Source organism: Euprymna scolopes, chromosome 15 (genome assembly GCF_053919585.1).
Source record: "Euprymna scolopes isolate OS-2025 chromosome 15, ASM5391958v1, whole genome shotgun sequence".
In the NCBI taxonomy this organism is placed as follows: Eukaryota; Metazoa; Mollusca; class Cephalopoda; order Sepiida; family Sepiolidae; genus Euprymna; species Euprymna scolopes.
This window is the reverse complement of record NC_136496.1, coordinates 73,173,800-73,192,298: the sequence shown is the minus strand read 5'-3', so window position 1 is coordinate 73,192,298 and position 18,499 is coordinate 73,173,800. Positions and strand designations below refer to the sequence as shown.

The following is an 18,499-nucleotide window of genomic DNA, read 5'->3' as shown; positions in this document are numbered from 1 at the left end:
GTCTTCTTCTGCCACTTCAACCATTCTACATCTACTGATCCAAGGACTCTTATCCATTATTCATTAGGAGACTAGTATTTCTTAATACTTACTTACTTAAGCCTTGAGCCCCTGGTGAGGCATAAGCCATCCACAACTGCCTGCCAACGTCCATGGTCCTGGGCAATTTTCTCCAACTCCTTGCAGGAGTAACCGGTCAGCTTAGCGTCTGCCTCCAGGTGTCTTCTCCAGGTGTTTTTTGGCCAGCCTCTTTTCCTCTTTCCCTGAGGGTTCCAGGTCAGGGCTTGGCGTGTGATATTCGTTTGTTGTTTCCTCAGGGTGTGTCCGATCCATTGCTGTCTCCTTCTTCTGATCTCTTCTTCTGCTGGTACTTGGTTAGTTCTCTCCCAGAGATGGTAGTTGGCCAGTGGATCCTTAGCATTCTTCGAAGGCATGAGTTTATGAAAGCCTGCACTCTTCCGATGGTGGTCTTTCTTGTTCTCCATGTTTCTGCTCCATACAGTAGTACTGATTTGATGTTGGAATTGAACAGTTGGATTTTTGTGCGAGAAGTAATGAGGTTGGATCGCCAGATGTTCTTGAGGGCTCTTGCTTTTCCGAAACGTGTCTTAACATATGTATCTGTTCCTCCCTGCTGGTTTATCACACTCCCAAGGTATGTGAAGGTCTCAACCTTTTCCAAGTTTTTGTTGCCCAACTCCACTGACTCTTTGCTGAATGCATTCATTTTCAGGATCTTGGTTTTGTTAGGGTGTATGTGGAGGCCAACTTGAGAAGCGTGGATGGCCAGTCTAGAGGTCTTGCTCTGCATTTGTTGTTGCTTGTGAGAGAGCAGAGCGAGATCATCAGCGAAGTCAAGGTCATTCAGCTGAGTCCAGAGGGTCCACTGAATGCCATCCCTCCATCCATCCATTGTCTGCCTTATCACCCAGTCAATAGCTAGTAGAAACAAGAATAGCGATAGAAGGCATCCCTGTTGTATGCCAGTCTTTATGTTGAAACGTCATGTCAACTGTCCCCCGTGTACAACCTGACAAGCCATTCCCTCATATGACTCCCTGATAATTCTCGTCAGCTTTTCTGGGATCCCATAGTGTCAGAGGAGTTGCCACAAGGTGTTGTGGTGTATGCTGTCAAAAGCCTTGAGGAAGTCCACAAAGTTGATGTACAACGAGGAATTCAACTCTAGGGACTGTTCAACTATAATGCGTAGCATGGCGATCTGGTCTGTCCCTGAGCCTAACATCCACTGCATCTCTCATCCTCTCCAACAGAATCCGGTTGAACACCTTCTCTGGTACTGACAAAAGAGTGATGCCTCTATAGTTCTCACAATTCCTAAGATCTCCCTTGGGCAGCTTTATTATGTGTCTGTCCTTCCAATCTGTCGGTACCTCTTCCTGGTCCCAGTTTTTCTCTAAGAGCGGCAGTAGTATGCCAGCTGTTGTTTCTACATCTGCCTTGAGGGCTTCTGTTGGAATTCCATCTGGGCCAACTACCTTGCCATTTTTCATCTTCTTGATGGCGCGAGTGATCTCTTCTTTTGTTGTCACAGTCTATATCAGTATATATCAGTGTCTGCTTCAGTAATATCTGGAGGGTTCTCAGGAGCTGGTCTGTTGTGAAGTTCCTCAAAATGTTCCGCCCATCTCTCAAGTTGTTTTTCAGAGTTTGTAATGGTTTGTCCTTGCTTGTCTTTAATCGGTCACTCTGGTTTGTTATACTTACTTGCTAGCTTTTTAGTTATCATGTACAGGTCTTTCATGTTGGTAGGCTGCTTCTTCTGTCAGGCTGTCTATATAGTTTCTCTTGTCTTTCTTTATGCTTTCCCTCACTTTCTTGTGGGCTCTTGTATATTCTGCTTTGGCTGTCATTTTGCTGCCCCTTGTACGGCTCTCATTAACTGCCTTTTTCTTGAGCCTTCTGGCTTGTACATTCTGTAAGGTGTTCATAGAGATCCAGTCTTTGTGTTGATTCTCCTTTGGCTCAAGCACTTCCTGGAATGTTTCCCTAAAGATATCTTTTACTCCCTTCCAAAGGTCGTGGGTATTGGTGTCTTTGGTGGTAAGCTCCTGCCTTACTTGGAATCTGTTACTCAAGCTCACAGTGAAGGCTTCCCGAGTCATCTGGTCTTCCAGTAGGTTGATGTTGTACCTCATCTTACCTTCTGCCTGCCATACGGTTCTCCTAAGTCTCAGTTTGAGTCTTGCATTCAGAAGATGGTGGTCTGATGCCGCGTCTGCTCCCCTCCTCACTCATTCATCTTAAAGAGACCGCCTAAACTTCTTGCTGATACAGAGGTAATCTATCTAGTTCTCTGTTACATGGTCAGGCGATACACAGGTGACCTTGTGTATCCTCTTGTGGGCAAAGATGCTGCCTCCAATGACAAGGTCATTCAGTCCACAGAGGTCAGCAAATTTTTCATTTATTTCTTCCTTGTAGCCTCGATTGTCTGATCCCACCTTTGCATTGAAATCCCCCATCAGGATGTTGACGTCTTTGTCTTTAAACTTGCCTAAGACTGTCTGTAGTCTGTTGTAGAAATAGTCTTTGTCTTCGTCGGCATGATCATTGGTGGGTGCGTAGCATTGGATCACATTCATCTTGATGTTCTTCTTCACGGTCATGAAGGATGCTGTTATTATCTTTGATTCGTGTGCTTCCCACCCCGTCAAAGCTTTCTGTGTTGTTCTTCTTCATGTCCAGAGTACAGCAAGAGTTCACCGGTAGCCAGCCTTGTTTGTCCAGCTTGCAGCCACCTCGTCTCACTCAATCCTAGCAGGGCAATGTTGTATCGGTGCGTCTCTGCTGACACTTGTGCTGCCTTCCCTGCTTCATACATGGTTTTGATGCTCCATGTAGCAATGGTGGTGGTTGTCCTGGTCGATAAGAGGGTTTTCGGCACTGAAGTTTCCTTTCGGCTTTGACCACAGCACTTCATTCTTTCTGCAGGTGCAGAACCTTCCTCTCCCAGGACCAAAGTTTCTTGGGTTTTTGTTGTGGATGCATTTGTAGCAAATTCTTTTTTTTGGGGTGATGGTGCTGACCCCATGCCCAACCTTCCCCAGAAGGTAGGTGGAGTGCTCTTAGTCTTGCCTCTACTCGTCGACCTATCCAGCATGGGTGGCCCTGCCAGGAGATGAATCTCCTGCCGGCTTAGCTCTTAGGGTCATTAAGGCACGCAAGCTTCCCAACCAACTTCAAGATTGCACTCCCTTTGGGAAGATTTTTTAATACACATGCTTCATAATCTCTAAACTTCTGGCATCTAAAAGGAGGAAACTCTGACTGAACACTAAATCTACATAATTTAAGGGGATCTGTTAGAGCAAGAGATCATATGCTGACAAAGGCAAAATAAAAGAAACAAGTCCAATTATTTTATGGAAATTGCTCCAGACAAGGTATTAAGCCACTTAATGAAGGGAGCTTACAAGAACGAAAGATGAGAGATGCCTATTGACCTTCGTCTTGAAAAGACCAAAATTAAAAGGAAAAGGAAGAAAACGGTCAGCAGGAAGAGAGTTTTACAAACTTATGATCCTTGGAAAGAAACTACTTGAATAGGAAGCTATATTACAATGAGGTATTAAAACAATGAATAGATGGAGACCACTAGACCAACGAGTCAAAAAAAGCAGGAAATAAATCAGGCAGTTCTGGAGAATACGTACCATAATAGTATTTATAGAAAAAACTGAGACTAGCAACATCACGTCTATGAGAGAGAGGTTGCAGAGACGAAGATAAAATGGGGCCAGTTAAATTGCAGATATGTTTTTGCACCTTACCAATAAATCTAAAATAGGACAAAGATTCATTATCCCAAATACTGACAACAATACGCCATACATGATTTGATAGCATATTTGTAGTGATAGAGAATAGCCTCAGGTGTGAGAAAGTGTTTAGAACTATATAGAGACACTCGACTAGCTACAACCACTATCAATAATTTCCCCCACTCTCTATGTGTGCTTAAATCTAAATGCAGATTCCATAACAAAGCTTCTTTCCTAGAACTGTTTCACTAATCTGCTTCCTGGCCGATTACAATAGGTAGCCTTCAAGTCCAATGTAAACAAGTTGAGCCATCCCCTTAAATAATCCAAATTCTACCCAATTTACACCATTAACAATTACTACACTACCACCTTACATTCATTAACCCTTATCCTTAAGTGCTCTTTGGGCCTTGATAAGTGGTGACTCCCTTGAACAAAAAATTTGACTTTATGTAAAATGTAAACAAATTCTTGTTGAGCTGTCCTTCACATCAATAGTCAAATACTGACCAGTTGTAATCATCATTACTACTCCCCTCAGTGCTTTGCTGTCTATCTACCAAAGTCAATAGCCCTTATTCTCTTCTCGAGTGGCCTGTGGATCTTGATAAGTGGTGACTAGTTTATAATAATAATAATAATTAAAAAAGATGAATTTACTTTTCATTTCAGCATAAACGAAAAGAGTGAATACCTAAATGGAAAAATTTGTAACAAAAATTTGTTTAATGAATTACATTTTGCTTTTAAGGCACCTATAAGAAGATAAGCCAGCATATGGTCAGCATATAAAGAATTGTCCGTTTAGCATAATCTGGCTTTCAATGACTTTTTTTCACTTTGAAGGAGTTTGATTTTGCTTCCTGTTGGGTCTATATTAAGGTGCGGGGGTGGGGGCACCAGTATTTTTTTTGTCCCAATTCAGAGAGCCTCTCTTTTTTTTTGGGGGGGGGGGAGGGAGCTGGATTTTCCATCCACATTAAAAACCAGCCATGTGTCTAACTCTGCCCTCGTGGGGAGGCAAGTAAATAAATACTGGGAAGAAGTAAGAATCTATTGGATGAAAGAAAGAAATGAGTTGCATTCTGCAAAATGGTGAGTGGGGGGGGGAACAAAAATAAAAAAAATGACAATCTTAGTTAATATTGCATTTAAAAAGAAGGAAGGGAGGATGAGGGGGAGGAAGAGGATGAGGAGGAGGAGAAAAGAAGCTTATACTGAGTGAAAGGAAAATTAAAACAATAGATTATTACAAAAACAACAAACCCCGCCTTCATCAAGGTGGGGGTTCCTCAGATAGCTAGTACCAACCTGGATAAAGGTATTTCATAGACTTACTCTCAATTACTAATACTTCTATGTAACCTAATTCCATTACATTAAAATGGAATCAGGAAGAGGGTGATAGGGTTCTTACGGATCATGAAATATGGTAATTGCCACCAACTAAATATATTTTCCATTCATCTCTCTTCATGAAACATTTCTTACTAAATTAAATAACACTAACGAAAAAAAGAGGCAATTTTTACTCTGGCTCTTGTAACAAGATTAGAGACGGTTGGGTAAAAATAAGGTTGAAAACGGTAGTTTTCCACATGAGGCTAGAGTAAGCATAAGGGTACGTTAATGGAAAATTCCATTAAAAGTTAATAGACTAAAGTTAAGATTACAGTGCAAGTAGTGATGGGACGATCCCCAGATTTTCATCAATTCTGATCCAATTACTGGTTCCGTTCTAAATTCTCGATCCTAATACAATTACCAATTCTGATTCTTTTTTTAAATTTCTACATATTCAGCTATAGAGTTGTTGTTTTTTTTAATTATTGATTTTCAGATTACCATAAAAAAAAAAACCATGTAATATGTGCATATATTTTTGCAAAATTCTTTTTAAATTTCTAAATATAGAAATTTGGGGAGAGGGGTGGCGAAGGACGAAAAATACACTTGTGAAGATGATCTAAAGATTTTAGTTTTACTGGTAGTTTAAAATCAATAGATATTTATCGTTTCATCATTAATTCAGTTCTAAACAAAAACAAACAAATAAAAGCAATTAAAAGGATCGTTTTTGTGGCATTGGAAAATAAGCACAAATTTCAATATCCCAAAAAGTTTCAATTTTTTAAGTTACCGATTCTGATTCCAATTAATCAGCCCAAGACTAGTTGCAGGATATGACGCCCTGTATGCGACAAAGAAGCAAGATCTATTCTGCCTTTTGGGTTTACAATGTCAAAGTGAGCAGGTGTCTTCTTTAAGGTTCACCATTCTTTGAGAATTATAAAGCTGAGTTAGGAAATTTCAGCTCATGTGGACGAAAAGGCAAAATAGGTCTGCAAAGACCCATCGTGTAGTGGATAGAGTACTTGGGAAAATCAATTGTAAAAGTGATATTAATTTATTTTTATTTCGGACTATTAGTCTCATCTTTATTAGTTGTTGTTTTTCATCTTTTATTGGTTTGTTTTATTCACAACGTTTCGGCCAACTATTCCTCTGGCCTTCGTCAGGTGGTAACCGCGACTGAAAATACCCAAAATAGGCTGTGGATGTGTGATCATAAGGGTAAATGTCACACGGCGCACTACACAATTCAGGTCATTACCTTTTCAACAAGTCTTTATCTGTTAAATTCTGACTAATAGTTGCTGAGATTTGGAACTTATAAAAATGTCAAAAAAAATTATGGAAAACATTCAAATTGGATATTGAAATGCTCATATCTTTGGTTCTATGGGAGGAAACTACTTGAAACTTTGCAGATGATACTATTCTATATATATTATTCCTTAATTGGAATTCATTTTTGAGATGAGCATTATATGTTAATTTTTATTTTGGACTATTAGTCTCATCTTTATTAGTTGTTTTTTGTTTTTTTTATTGGTTTGTTTATTCACAACGTTTCGGCCAACTATTCCTCTGGCCTTCATCAGGTGGTAACCATGACTGATAAAGATGAAAAACAATAAAAGATGAAAAACAACAACTAATAAAGATGAGAATAATAGTCCAAAATAAAAATTAATTAATATATATAATGCTCATCTCAAAAATGAATTCCAATTAAGGAATAATATATATGTAAAAGTGATATTCTCCTGAAGGTTGAAGGTTCAATTTTCAGTGTGGGCGACTGAAAAATAAACAATCCGAGTTCAACAAGATACACTTGAAGAAGGTTGGAGGTTCCATCGACTGAAACATTATGAAAATGATACCCAAGATGAGAACAGTAGTCCAATAAATCGAAATAATATGCGTTATTTGTTGTTTTTAAATTCGTCCCATTATTACGTCTACTTAGAAAGGAAAGAAAGAAAAAAAACAATGAGAGACGAAATATCCACAGAGAAAGTTGCATCATGTTAACAGAACAGAACTGCTGACAGAGCACCGACCAGTTTGGAATGGTACAACACCCCATGCTACGTAACAGAGGCATGTTGGAGATTTATTAAAACATCATATGCTTAATATTCTTATTACATTCTACATCCTAGCAACGGCGTATGTCAGATCTGATGTAATTATATTTAATAGTTTTGAAGCCTATACAAAAAAAAATACACAGTGTGAAATGGGCCCTGTCGGTGGGGCATTAGAATACGCCGACTGCCCCCCTGCAGAGGGTAAAAGTCCCTCAATGGGGGTACTGGATATGACCTTAAACTATATCCAGTGGTGAGGCCCCAGCTTGTGGGCTTTGGGGAGTGTGGAGCCACCCTTTAATTACCATTGCTCTAAGGTCCACTCTGACCCGGAGTGGTAGTACCTGTTAGGGTCCCAACTATGGGTTAAATAGAAACCGACGTGAAAACAACAAATATATTCTATTAAAAAAAATTTTTTCTTCAAAATCTTTGGATTCGGCATTAAATAACCCAAAAAGGGTTGATATGCCGTAAAACAAAAACAACCAACCAACACAGTGTGAAATGTAAAAATGGTTTTATAAAAGAACTCTAAAAAACAAAGCTGAAATAAGTCTTATCTGGAAACTTGAAAAATGTATCTATTATTTAAATATAAACATTGATAACCAAACACAATAACTACTACTACTACTACTACTACTACTACTTCTAAGGAGAGTAGGAAGGGGACCTTGGATTTACTTTCGGCAGACTCTCAACTCTCGCTTCCCTTATTTTGTTCTTTAGTCCTCACATTCCATGAGCGATGTTTCTGACAAAGAGGGAAGAATTACTGTTTTTTTTGGGAGTCAGAATCTATCTAATACTTGTTGGTTAGTTTTTGACCATGAAATGGTGTTTTTTGTTTTTGTTTTTTAGCTCCTTACATTAAGTAGCTTCATGCCGTGTCTAGAGCGATTTCCAAAAATATAATAATAATAGTAATAATAATAATAATCATTAATAGAAACTAGTGTGACCTGTGGAAATTCCACAGCGGAATCTTTCATATGTAACATATTGCTGCTGGGCATTCACCATTATATTATTGAAGCCCATTTGTAAAAACTGCATCACCACCATTACTAAAATAATAACTTTGCTTTATTGCCTACGCTGATTATTTCATTACAAACACACCAATTAGTTGACTCACGTTTCATCATTTTTCATAATTCTTGGTTATGTTACTAATTTTGATAATCATTTTTCATAATTGAAACCAACATTATCGCCCTCCCTTTACTAAAATAATAACTTTGATATATTGCCTGGGCTGATTATTTCATTACAAACACACCAATCCATCAACTCGCATTTCATCATTTTTCATAATTCTTGGATATGTTACTAATTTCGACAATCATTTTTACATAATTTAGACCACATTATCGCTCGCCCCTTTTACTAAAATAATAACTTTGATATATTGCCTGGGCTGATTATTTAATTCCGAACTTACCAATCAATTGACTCACATTTCATAATTTTTCATAATTCTTGGATAGGTTACTAATTTTGTAATTAATTCTTCATAATTCGAACCCACATGATCGCACCTCCCCCTTTTAAAATAATAACTGTGATACATTATATGGGCTGATATTTCATTACAAACACACCAATCAATCAACTCACATTTTATCATTTTTCATAATTCTTGGATATGTTACTAATTTCAACAATTATTTGTTATGGTTTTGACTCACATAATCGCCTTCCTCTTACTAAAATAATAACTATGATATATTATTTGATTCCAAACACATCAATCAATTTACTCACATCTCATCATTTCTCATAATTTTTGATATGTTACTAATTTTGAAAATATTTTTTCATAGTTTTAACCCACATTTTCTCGCCCCCCCCCTCTCTTACTTAAATAATAAATTTGATATATTTCCTGGGCTGATTATTTCATTAGAAACACACACATCAATTTACTCACATTTCGTCATTTTTTCATAATTCTTGGATATGTTACTAATTTTAACAATCATTTTTCATAATTTAAACCACATTCCCCCCTTACTAAAATAATAACTTTGTTATATTGCCTGGGCTGATTATTTCATTCCAACACACCAATCCATGAACTCACATTTCATCATTTTTTATAATTCTTGGATATGCTACTAATATTGACAATCATGTTTTATAATTTTAACCTACATTATCGCCCCCCCCCTGTACTAAAATAATAGCTTTGATATATTGCCTGAACTTATTATTTCATTACAAACACACCAATCAATTAACTCACATTTCATCATTTTTCTTAATTCTTGGCTATGTTACTGATTTCGACAATCATTTTTCATAATATAACCCCACATTTTCGCCCCACCCCCAACTAAAATAATAACTTTGTTATATTATCTGGGCTTCCTATTTCATCACAAACACACCAATTAATTAACTCACATTTCATAATTTTTCATAATTCTTGGATATGTTAGTAATTTTGACAATCATTTTTCACATATCTGATTCAATCCTGTGAGATGCTGAGTATTCTGCTAGTATAATTTTGCACTTTTCCCATCCAATCCCAGGACTGACTTTCCACCCTACTGTTAAAAATATGCATTAAATAAAGCAATGTTTAAATCGTAAACTATTTCACCCATTTCCGGGACTGACTTTATATCTCCAACCCACTGTTAAAAACATGCATGAAATAATGTAATATCTAAATCATTAACTGTTTCAACCATTTCCGGGATTTACTTCTTATCCCTCCACTTCACTGTTTAAAATCTACATGAAATAAAGTAATGTTTAATGCATAAACGGTTTCAGCCATTTCCGGGACTGACTGCATATCCCCCACCCCACTGTTAAAAATATACTTTAAATAAAATAATGTTTAAATCATAAACTGTTTCAGCAACTTTTCAAAATTAATACATAAAAACATTAACACGGTTGGGGATTAGGCAACCATTGCTTCAGCATGAATTTCTGAGTGTAGTGTCAGTCTCAGCATTCCAGTGACTTTAATCCCACCCCCCTCCTTCTTAAGAGGAATTTTTGCAATTACTGCTATGAAGACATTAAGGATGAAAATATGAACTCAGGATTACTTGATATATTTACATGATTTTTGGAATGTTACAAATAAGCCCCTAGCGTGCACTGATTCATTTACCTGATTTTTGGATTTAGCAGTACATCCATGTGATTTTTTGAATATGACATCTCATGTATATATAGTACATCGTAAATAATTATAGGCATCTTTTTTACTAGAAGATAATGACGTCATCACCGGATGTATACACGTCAGACTATCATCCCTCCTACTCAAAAAGAAGGAGGAGATTATGCCTGGGATCTCATTAAACACTCACCAAATCCATTAACTCACATTGAGTATAATCTATATATTAATACGATAGCGTGTGTGTTCTTAAATCTCAACCAATGAAATTTGCCGGAAAGCGTGACACACAAAAGAACATATACGCTATCGTATTAAAATATAGATAATGATGATGATGATTATTTATGTAATTGGAGAATAAAAGCAATTGCCCATTAATAAATAGCTGTTCAACAGTTAATATAATCTATAAAATTGTAGTAGTTGTGGAAGAAAGAAATGTTCTGCAATATCGTCAAGGTGCTACATACATTTGAATCAAGCCTCATTAGGGACCCAGAAGAGATGTTTCTGTAACATAGCTTGGGGGTTCTTCAATACGTACAGTGCGTCCACTTTGTTGTAAAAATCAGCTAACCAATTTTCTGTAGTCGCAGTGGTGATGTGGCAGTCAAAGTTGCCATTTTCGCTCCTTTAATCTGTCGTTTTCTTCTCCTTAATAACAACTTTCATAAGCTTTCTTAATAAAGAGTCATCAGCAAATGAAATTGGGTGCCAAAAACTGAATTTTGGGTTTCATTCTTTCTTTATAGCATAAATATGTACAAAACATTCAACTCGCGAGAGTAGGCTATCCAAACCTATTTCTCTTTGCCAGTTTAGTCAAAATGAAAAGATCCTCTCAACCCACTCGCCATGTTAGCTTAGCGGATTTCATGTCTCTGTGACATGACTGTTGGGACACATAATTTTTACAATTTTATCTTTGCACACTCTCATCTAAATTATTATTGATTTCAATAATGTTGTGGAGGCCTCTTTACTTATATTCTTTGTCTTCTTACTTAAAATGTTACTAAGGCAGCGGTTTATAACCTTTTCTATCTGGCGACGCACTATTGACTTTTAAAAATGTTTGTGACACACTTATCACAAAGAAAAATGAATATATTCTATTTATTAAACCCTTTTGCAATAAAATAATAAAAAATAAAGAAGATCATGTAAGTAAAAACACTTTTTACATAAGTAAAACATATCACATATTCAGTACAGGGCAGCTGTATGATATTCTGCTTGTTCCTTTTTGAGTCCATACTTTGAAAAAAGGCCAAATTCACAAAATTTGGCTTAAAAAAACGCCAATCTGGCAACCTTGGAGAAGAATATGAGAGTGAACTCCCCTTGATTTAGCCTCGTTTTTTAATATAATGATTATAATATATGATCATTGTTGTAATGGTGTGAGAAAGAAACTCATAGTAATTTTGATATGCAACGGTTCTCCACCGAAGAAAGAAGCCAACGAAATGCTATGTAATAAAAGGGAAACATTTGAAAGAAACAGAACAATCACACAAAAAATCTTGTCTGCCAAAAAGTGCTGGACTGAAGGAAAAAATTAAAGAATGTTTCTTACAATGTGATTTTGTGATTTTATTATTTGTATTGAACTATGTAGCACAATATTACCATCTGACTATTTATTAGTACTTATTAATTTATCTCATTTGGGTCAGCTCTATATTTAAAATACAATAGACATAGAAATGTTAATGGACTCATATTTGCTGTAAAAAAAATTTTTTTTTGTGCTAACCAGAAAATATATCAGCTTTATCAAAACATATTTGTTGATTAAATATATTTCTCATTCAGTGGAATTTCCACAGGTCTTGATAGTAAAATAATAATGGCGAATGTCAGTGAGACAGTTGTGTTTGATGTCTCTGCGCTTCTGCTGCCATTTGTCAGCAAATATAAGATAGACATACTTTTAACTAATCTACAATGTTTTTAAGTTTTCCCAATTTCTTTTAAATTTTATTTTTTAATGTTGTTTAGGTAAAAAAACAAAGAAAGAAAACAAAAAACAGTTCACACAAGTACAATGTTAACAATTACAATAAGACTTTGATGTTTTGTTTTTTTTCATTTTAATTTTAGAATTATATAATCTTCCATAACAGAAATCCGAAAGGAGTCCAATGACAGTTGTGCGTAATTAAATCTAAGTCCACAATCACTGGAAAGACTTGCTAATTATTTTGTTTCACATAACACAAAATTGTAAAGATTTAGGAAGGAATTCTTCAACATTGATTGAGAGAAAATATTCTTTATTTTTTTTATTTTTTAATTTTCTAAAAATGTCAAATGCTCACTAATGATGGGAATCATATTGGTAATGTGGATTTTATGAACTAGTGGAAACATATCTAAATCGTCTATCCTCACTCTATTCTTCCACAATCCAATTTGTCTCTAAGGTTAGAACCTTAATTCTAAATGCATAAATATTAGATTAAAAATACCTACAAAAAATGTTAATATTATAAATAAGATAGTTTAAAGCATCACAAGGTTTACCAATTTTCGTAAGTTCAAAATATCAAACAATTTAAACAAATTATTATGCATTTTCTTTCTTTTTTTTTTTTTTTACTTGAAAATAACCACTTATCAAGGCACGAAGGCCACTCGAAGATCAGGGTTAATGAATGTAGAGTGGTAGTGTAGTAATCGCTAATGGTGTAAATTGGGTAGAATTTGTTTATTGATTGTTTAAAAGAACTTGTTTATATTGGATTTGAAAGCTACCATGTTGTATTCAACCGGGAAACAGACCAGTGAAACAGAGTTCCATAGGCAGACAGTTCTGGGAAAAAAGTTTTGTTCATGGAATCTGTGTTTAGATTTAGGCACAGATAGAGGGTGGGGGAAATCGTATATAGTGGTTGTAGCTAGTCGAGTGTTTTTTATGAAAGTTTGGCAAGAGGAACCATAGATTGGAGCTCAGTCGAGTACTTGTCATGAAGATATCGATAGAGCAGAGAAAAGCCTGGGACGTCTCTTTTGTGGGAAAGAGGTTTCAGGGAAAAGAAAAAGGCATCATCTACTAGTTTTCAAAGCCGGTTTTGAACGCTATCAAGGCTGGATAGGGTGCGCCAAGCAGCTCCTGCCCAGATATTGCAACAGTACTTTATTTTAGAGTGCATCTGACTCTTATACAGATAGAGGATTGGATTTTTTTATAATATTAAACCTATGTAATTTATAATGTGTGAGTATATAGTGATATAAAACAACTCTGTTTATGACAATACCAAAACTGTTTTTTCACTAACAACAAATTGTTTCATTTTACCTATAACTTATCCGCAGCACTCTTCTAATCATTCTGCAACACACTGATGTGCCGAAGCACAGTGGTTGTTCTAAGGGCTTATAATTGGATTTTTAGTGAATGACATCTTCCTTTTGTAATGACATCCTGTGTGCAGGGGAACAAGCATTCACAGAGTTTTTTCATCTACAGATTTACCTCAATTTAGTTGACTTCACCTTTTTTCTTACTGAGGACCGAGTGGATTGAAAGGTAGGAAGACAAAGTAGCAGTTTCAATCTATGGTTTATTGTTTGATTATAATGATGATAAATAAAGAAGGGGCCAGTAGATCAAAGTTTAACAAATAAGGATGTGTATCTGGATGCAAACATAGAAATACGAACAAATGGAGGTCGAGAAAGCTAGGTTTCCAGATATACTTTAATTGTTAATTTTCCGACGCTGGAGATGAAAAGATGGCAGAGGTTATCATGAACTTAACTTAATTCACAAATCAAAAATGAAACCTCTTTTATTTTGCCCATAGTGCAAATATTGATAGTATTTATGTGTGGAAATGCCAAAGTAGTAAAAATAGAACTAAAGCAGAGGATCGAAATGTTGATACATTTTGAAGGCATTCAACAGTGTGGCATTTTGGTTTTCTACGCAAAATTTAGGCTTATGATATTGGTAACGAGGTTCTTGACATTATTAGTCTTTTTTTCTTTCTGATTGAAGATTGCAAGTAACTCTGTATAGTGCCTCTATATTCTCTCTTCCAATCAATGCTGGTATTCGTTGACCCAACTCTGTTTCTTGTCTATATCAATAATCTGTCAGAGAATATTATTCAAAAGATTAACATCAATGCTGATAATATCACTTTCTATTCTAGTGTTACTTTTCACCTATCTCCCTTGAATCAGTTGAAATATGCAGCTAATTTAGAAGTTAAACTGGGATCAGAGGATGAAGCGCGTCGGTACTTGTACAGTTTAATCAAGACATCAAAAAATGAAAATATCGAAAAAAGGTTATATTGTTAGTATCCGTTATGGAATGAAGTTCTCCCCCCAAAAAAATTTCACTTAATTTGATCAAGTAGTTTTATTTATTTATTTATTTATTTTTTACAGTGAAAAAACAATTTGTTATGATACTGAGCAAAAGCGTGTTTTTCCGTCGTAAAACAAAACAAAACTACTCAATCAAATTAAGTGAAATTTTTTTTCAGAGATCTTCAGTCCAAAACGGATACATACAATATAACCTTTTTTTCGATATTTTCATTTTTGAATGTCTTGATTAAACTGTACATGTACCAGAGAATCTGGTAAGGGAGACCAATTATAGTCTCCCTTTGTTTGGATTTGAAACCGACAGTCCAATGTTGTTTTGATTCTCTGTAATAAAGTAAGTAAGTATATATATATATATATATATATATATATATATATATATATATATATATATATATATATATATATATATTATTATTATTATTATTATTATTATTTTATGTGTAATATTAATAAGGTGATATATATTTTATATATATTTTAAGTACAGTGATACTTCGGTTGTCAAACAACTTGGTGGTCGGACCAAACGTTGGAGATTATTTTGCCTTGGTAGCCAAACTAAATTTCGAAGTTTGAACCGCCGGCTTCGTTTCAAATGTAAACAAGCAGCAGTTCCTCAATGGGACGTTGCAATTTATACTAGTCATGATATTTTTGAAGTGTAGTGTGATTACCAAACCCCACTCCGACGACGTTGCCATGCAAGTCTAAACTTTGCAACGAGATGAATTCTTAGAAGCAATGATTGCAAGGGATTAATTAACTTACAAGCAAAATAGTTTTCCAACGAAGGATTTGGGGTTACAAGTTTGCTTCTTTTTTTTTTATATATATATAGTTTTAAAGGTTGAAAAACTTCCAAGACTGACTACTTCATTTAATCACATAAATTAATATAGGAAAATATAATTTTATGCGTAAATTTTCAGTATTTACTTCAACAGTGCTCAATACATAGGTAGAACTAGGTAATAAGTTATAAAAATATATATGGCAATTAAGCTATACAGAATATTCCACATTTAATTCTCATGTGAATTCGTCAGGCTTATGCCTGACTAATTCTCACGAAAATGAAATGCAGAATATTCTGTGTAGCTTAATTGCCATATATATTTTTTATAACTTTATATATATATTAGTGTTTGGATGATTAGACGATTAATCGGAATTGGAATCAGGAAAATTTGTTCCTATTTTCTGATGCTAAAAACGATTCCTGTAATTATGATTTTTTATTTTAATTTGATTTTGTTAAAAAAAATTCCACTGCTGGTAGTAATAACACAATAATAAATAATTATTGATTTAAACTTCCAATAAAAGTAAACATTTTAAATCACCCCCACAAAGGTGTTTTTTACTTTTGAGAAAATATATGCACATTTAATTAATGTTTTTTTTTTTTTTTTTTACGGTAATTGGGCAAATAACCATTTTATAATTAAATATTTAGAGATTCATAAAGAACCGGAATCTGCAATTGTATCAGAATCGGGGAAAAATATTGGAATCGTCTCATCCATCTTGTCATGCAAAAATCAGCGAAAAACCATTTCCAAGTGTTGAGGAGAAGTGAGAAAGCAAATAGCAAGTCAGACAACCACTTCACACTTACCTTGTAATTTGAAATGAATTCATAAAGAACTCCTACACTACATAATAGCAAACAAAATTTTTTCTGTAGGTCATCAAAAATGATAATAATAATTTATATGTGCAAAATGGAATTACTAACATAATTCTATGAGTTTATTTCAATATTTTTGTAATATACCTAGATAAATAGTTAGTGAGATCATCCGCAAAGCATTTTTTTTCTTACACGCACAGAGATACATGAGAATAACGAAATACAAACGTTTTATGCACAACATGAAAAGAAATTGGAATCTTAGGAAGATCTCTATCATTCCAGTAATTATAGGAGCAACCGGACACATGAAAATGAATTTAAAAAACTACCTGGCAAATATACCTGTTGAACCAAGTGCAAGAGAGATACAAAAAATTGCACGTAAAAGGATAGTCAGAATCTTAAAAAGGTCTCCTGGTTGGAACATATTAGATAGCGGATGAATGTCTGGCATCCCAATAGGATGACCCATCCCCCAACTAGAACAAAATGATAAGAAAATTAAAAAAAAAAAAAGAAAAGAAAAGAAAATATAAATGTCTAGGTTAGTGAAAAAGAAGTCCTTCTAGAGTGAGGGAATTTAAATTTTTCGTCTCAATCCAGAGTGTCCTTTTTGAAGGAGCTGGATTTTGTCTACGTTAAAAACCGCCCGTGTATCTAACTGCCCTAGTGGGAAACAAGTAAATCGTGGCTCCCTTTTTTTTAGATGATTAAAGCAGGCAGAATGCTTAAGTAAATTGCTTGTAATCGAGTTGTAATTCTTTTCACAAGGTCAATTGCATGAATCACTATTAATAAAATGTCTTAAACGTTTAAGTCTTCTCGTCTTTTTGTTATTTTTATTATTAGTTTTGTTGCTATTAAATAAATAATTATTACATTCTCTTGCGATAATTTGATGGTAATGCCAGAATAACATTGCGGTTTAACCTTTGACTTGGCAGCGTTTCTCATCGACTCTGGTCCCTTGGTTTCGTGTAACATTGTTTGGATGCAAGTTCAGAATTCAACCTAATTAAAAAAAAATTAAATAAATAAATAATACAGAAAAATCTTTTATGATGTACGTATGAAAATCTCATATTCAAAAAACACAAATTGATCAAGTATTTTTTTTAAATAAGAAAATTTAATTTTACGAAAAGTGAGATCCAACATATGTAATACATAAGGGGGAGACAATTCAATGTAAACTATCAATTTTGTATAATTTATAATTCTTTTCTTTTAATCTGTCTATCTTTTAAAGTGAGACTGTATGTGTGTACATGAATACTTCTCAACCTATATACTCAACGAATTTTTGATCTACAGGCTTGAAATTTGGTATATAGGGTATTCAGACATGTGGAAAACTTTTTAACCGGTTTTCATCTAGAAAAATGGGTTTCCAAGAGGTAAAAATTGAAAAATTGGTGCTTCGGGGTCATTGGATTTTTATCTGTTTGTCAACTGTTTCACGACTGTGCATGCGTGAATCGTTCACATTATGTTAAAGAATAAGTAGGTTTGAAAACACTTTTTAAAGATCGTGGCATGATGACCTAATGGTTATCGTACTTAACTGACTCAACAATTCCCACACTATCTAACAACCATAAGTTTGCTTTTGGCAACTGAGAATGCTGAACTGTTCACCTTCAACTCCACAAATCACTCCATCCCAAATTTCCATTTATGGGCAGAAGCCACACTCAGTAATCTGAAAATCACCCCTCCTTGTGTTTGTGATATCGTAAAAAACTAGATACCTCCAAGATATGTAGGTTTGATCTCATCCCTTCTATACTAATTAAGAAATGCTCTGCTGAGCTAGCCCCTGTTCTCTCAAAACTCTACAACAAATGCCTTACCGAATTATGCTTCCCTGGTAGCAGGAGAATTGCATCTGTGGTACCAGTATTTAAGAATTCTGATGAAATAACCCACCCACCTAATTATCACTCCATTAGTCTCCATTAATCTTCGATTTGAGTCCGTTTCCCGTCGATGAAATGTTGCATCCCTCTGTCTGTTCTACAAGTATTTTAATGGTGAATGCTCTGACGAGCTACAAGAACTTGTACCCCCTCGATGTAAATACCCCGGACAAACCTGACAAGCAGCAAAATCCCACCCCTACACAGTA

General features: G+C 35.0%; 2 protein-coding genes across 7 annotated transcripts in view; one reads left to right on the top strand and one right to left on the bottom strand.

The window, feature by feature from the left end:
* Positions 1 to 18,499, top strand: part of LOC145293902 (serine/threonine-protein kinase TBK1-like) — a 166,472-nt gene that overhangs the window by 30,242 nt on the left and 117,731 nt on the right. The window lies entirely within an intron of this gene.
* Positions 2,310 to 2,630, bottom strand: LOC145294185 (protein CFDP2-like). Its single transcript, XM_080141293.1, has one exon. The coding sequence runs from the start codon at positions 2,628 to 2,630 to the stop codon at positions 2,310 to 2,312; it is 321 nt and encodes a 106-aa protein (XP_079997419.1).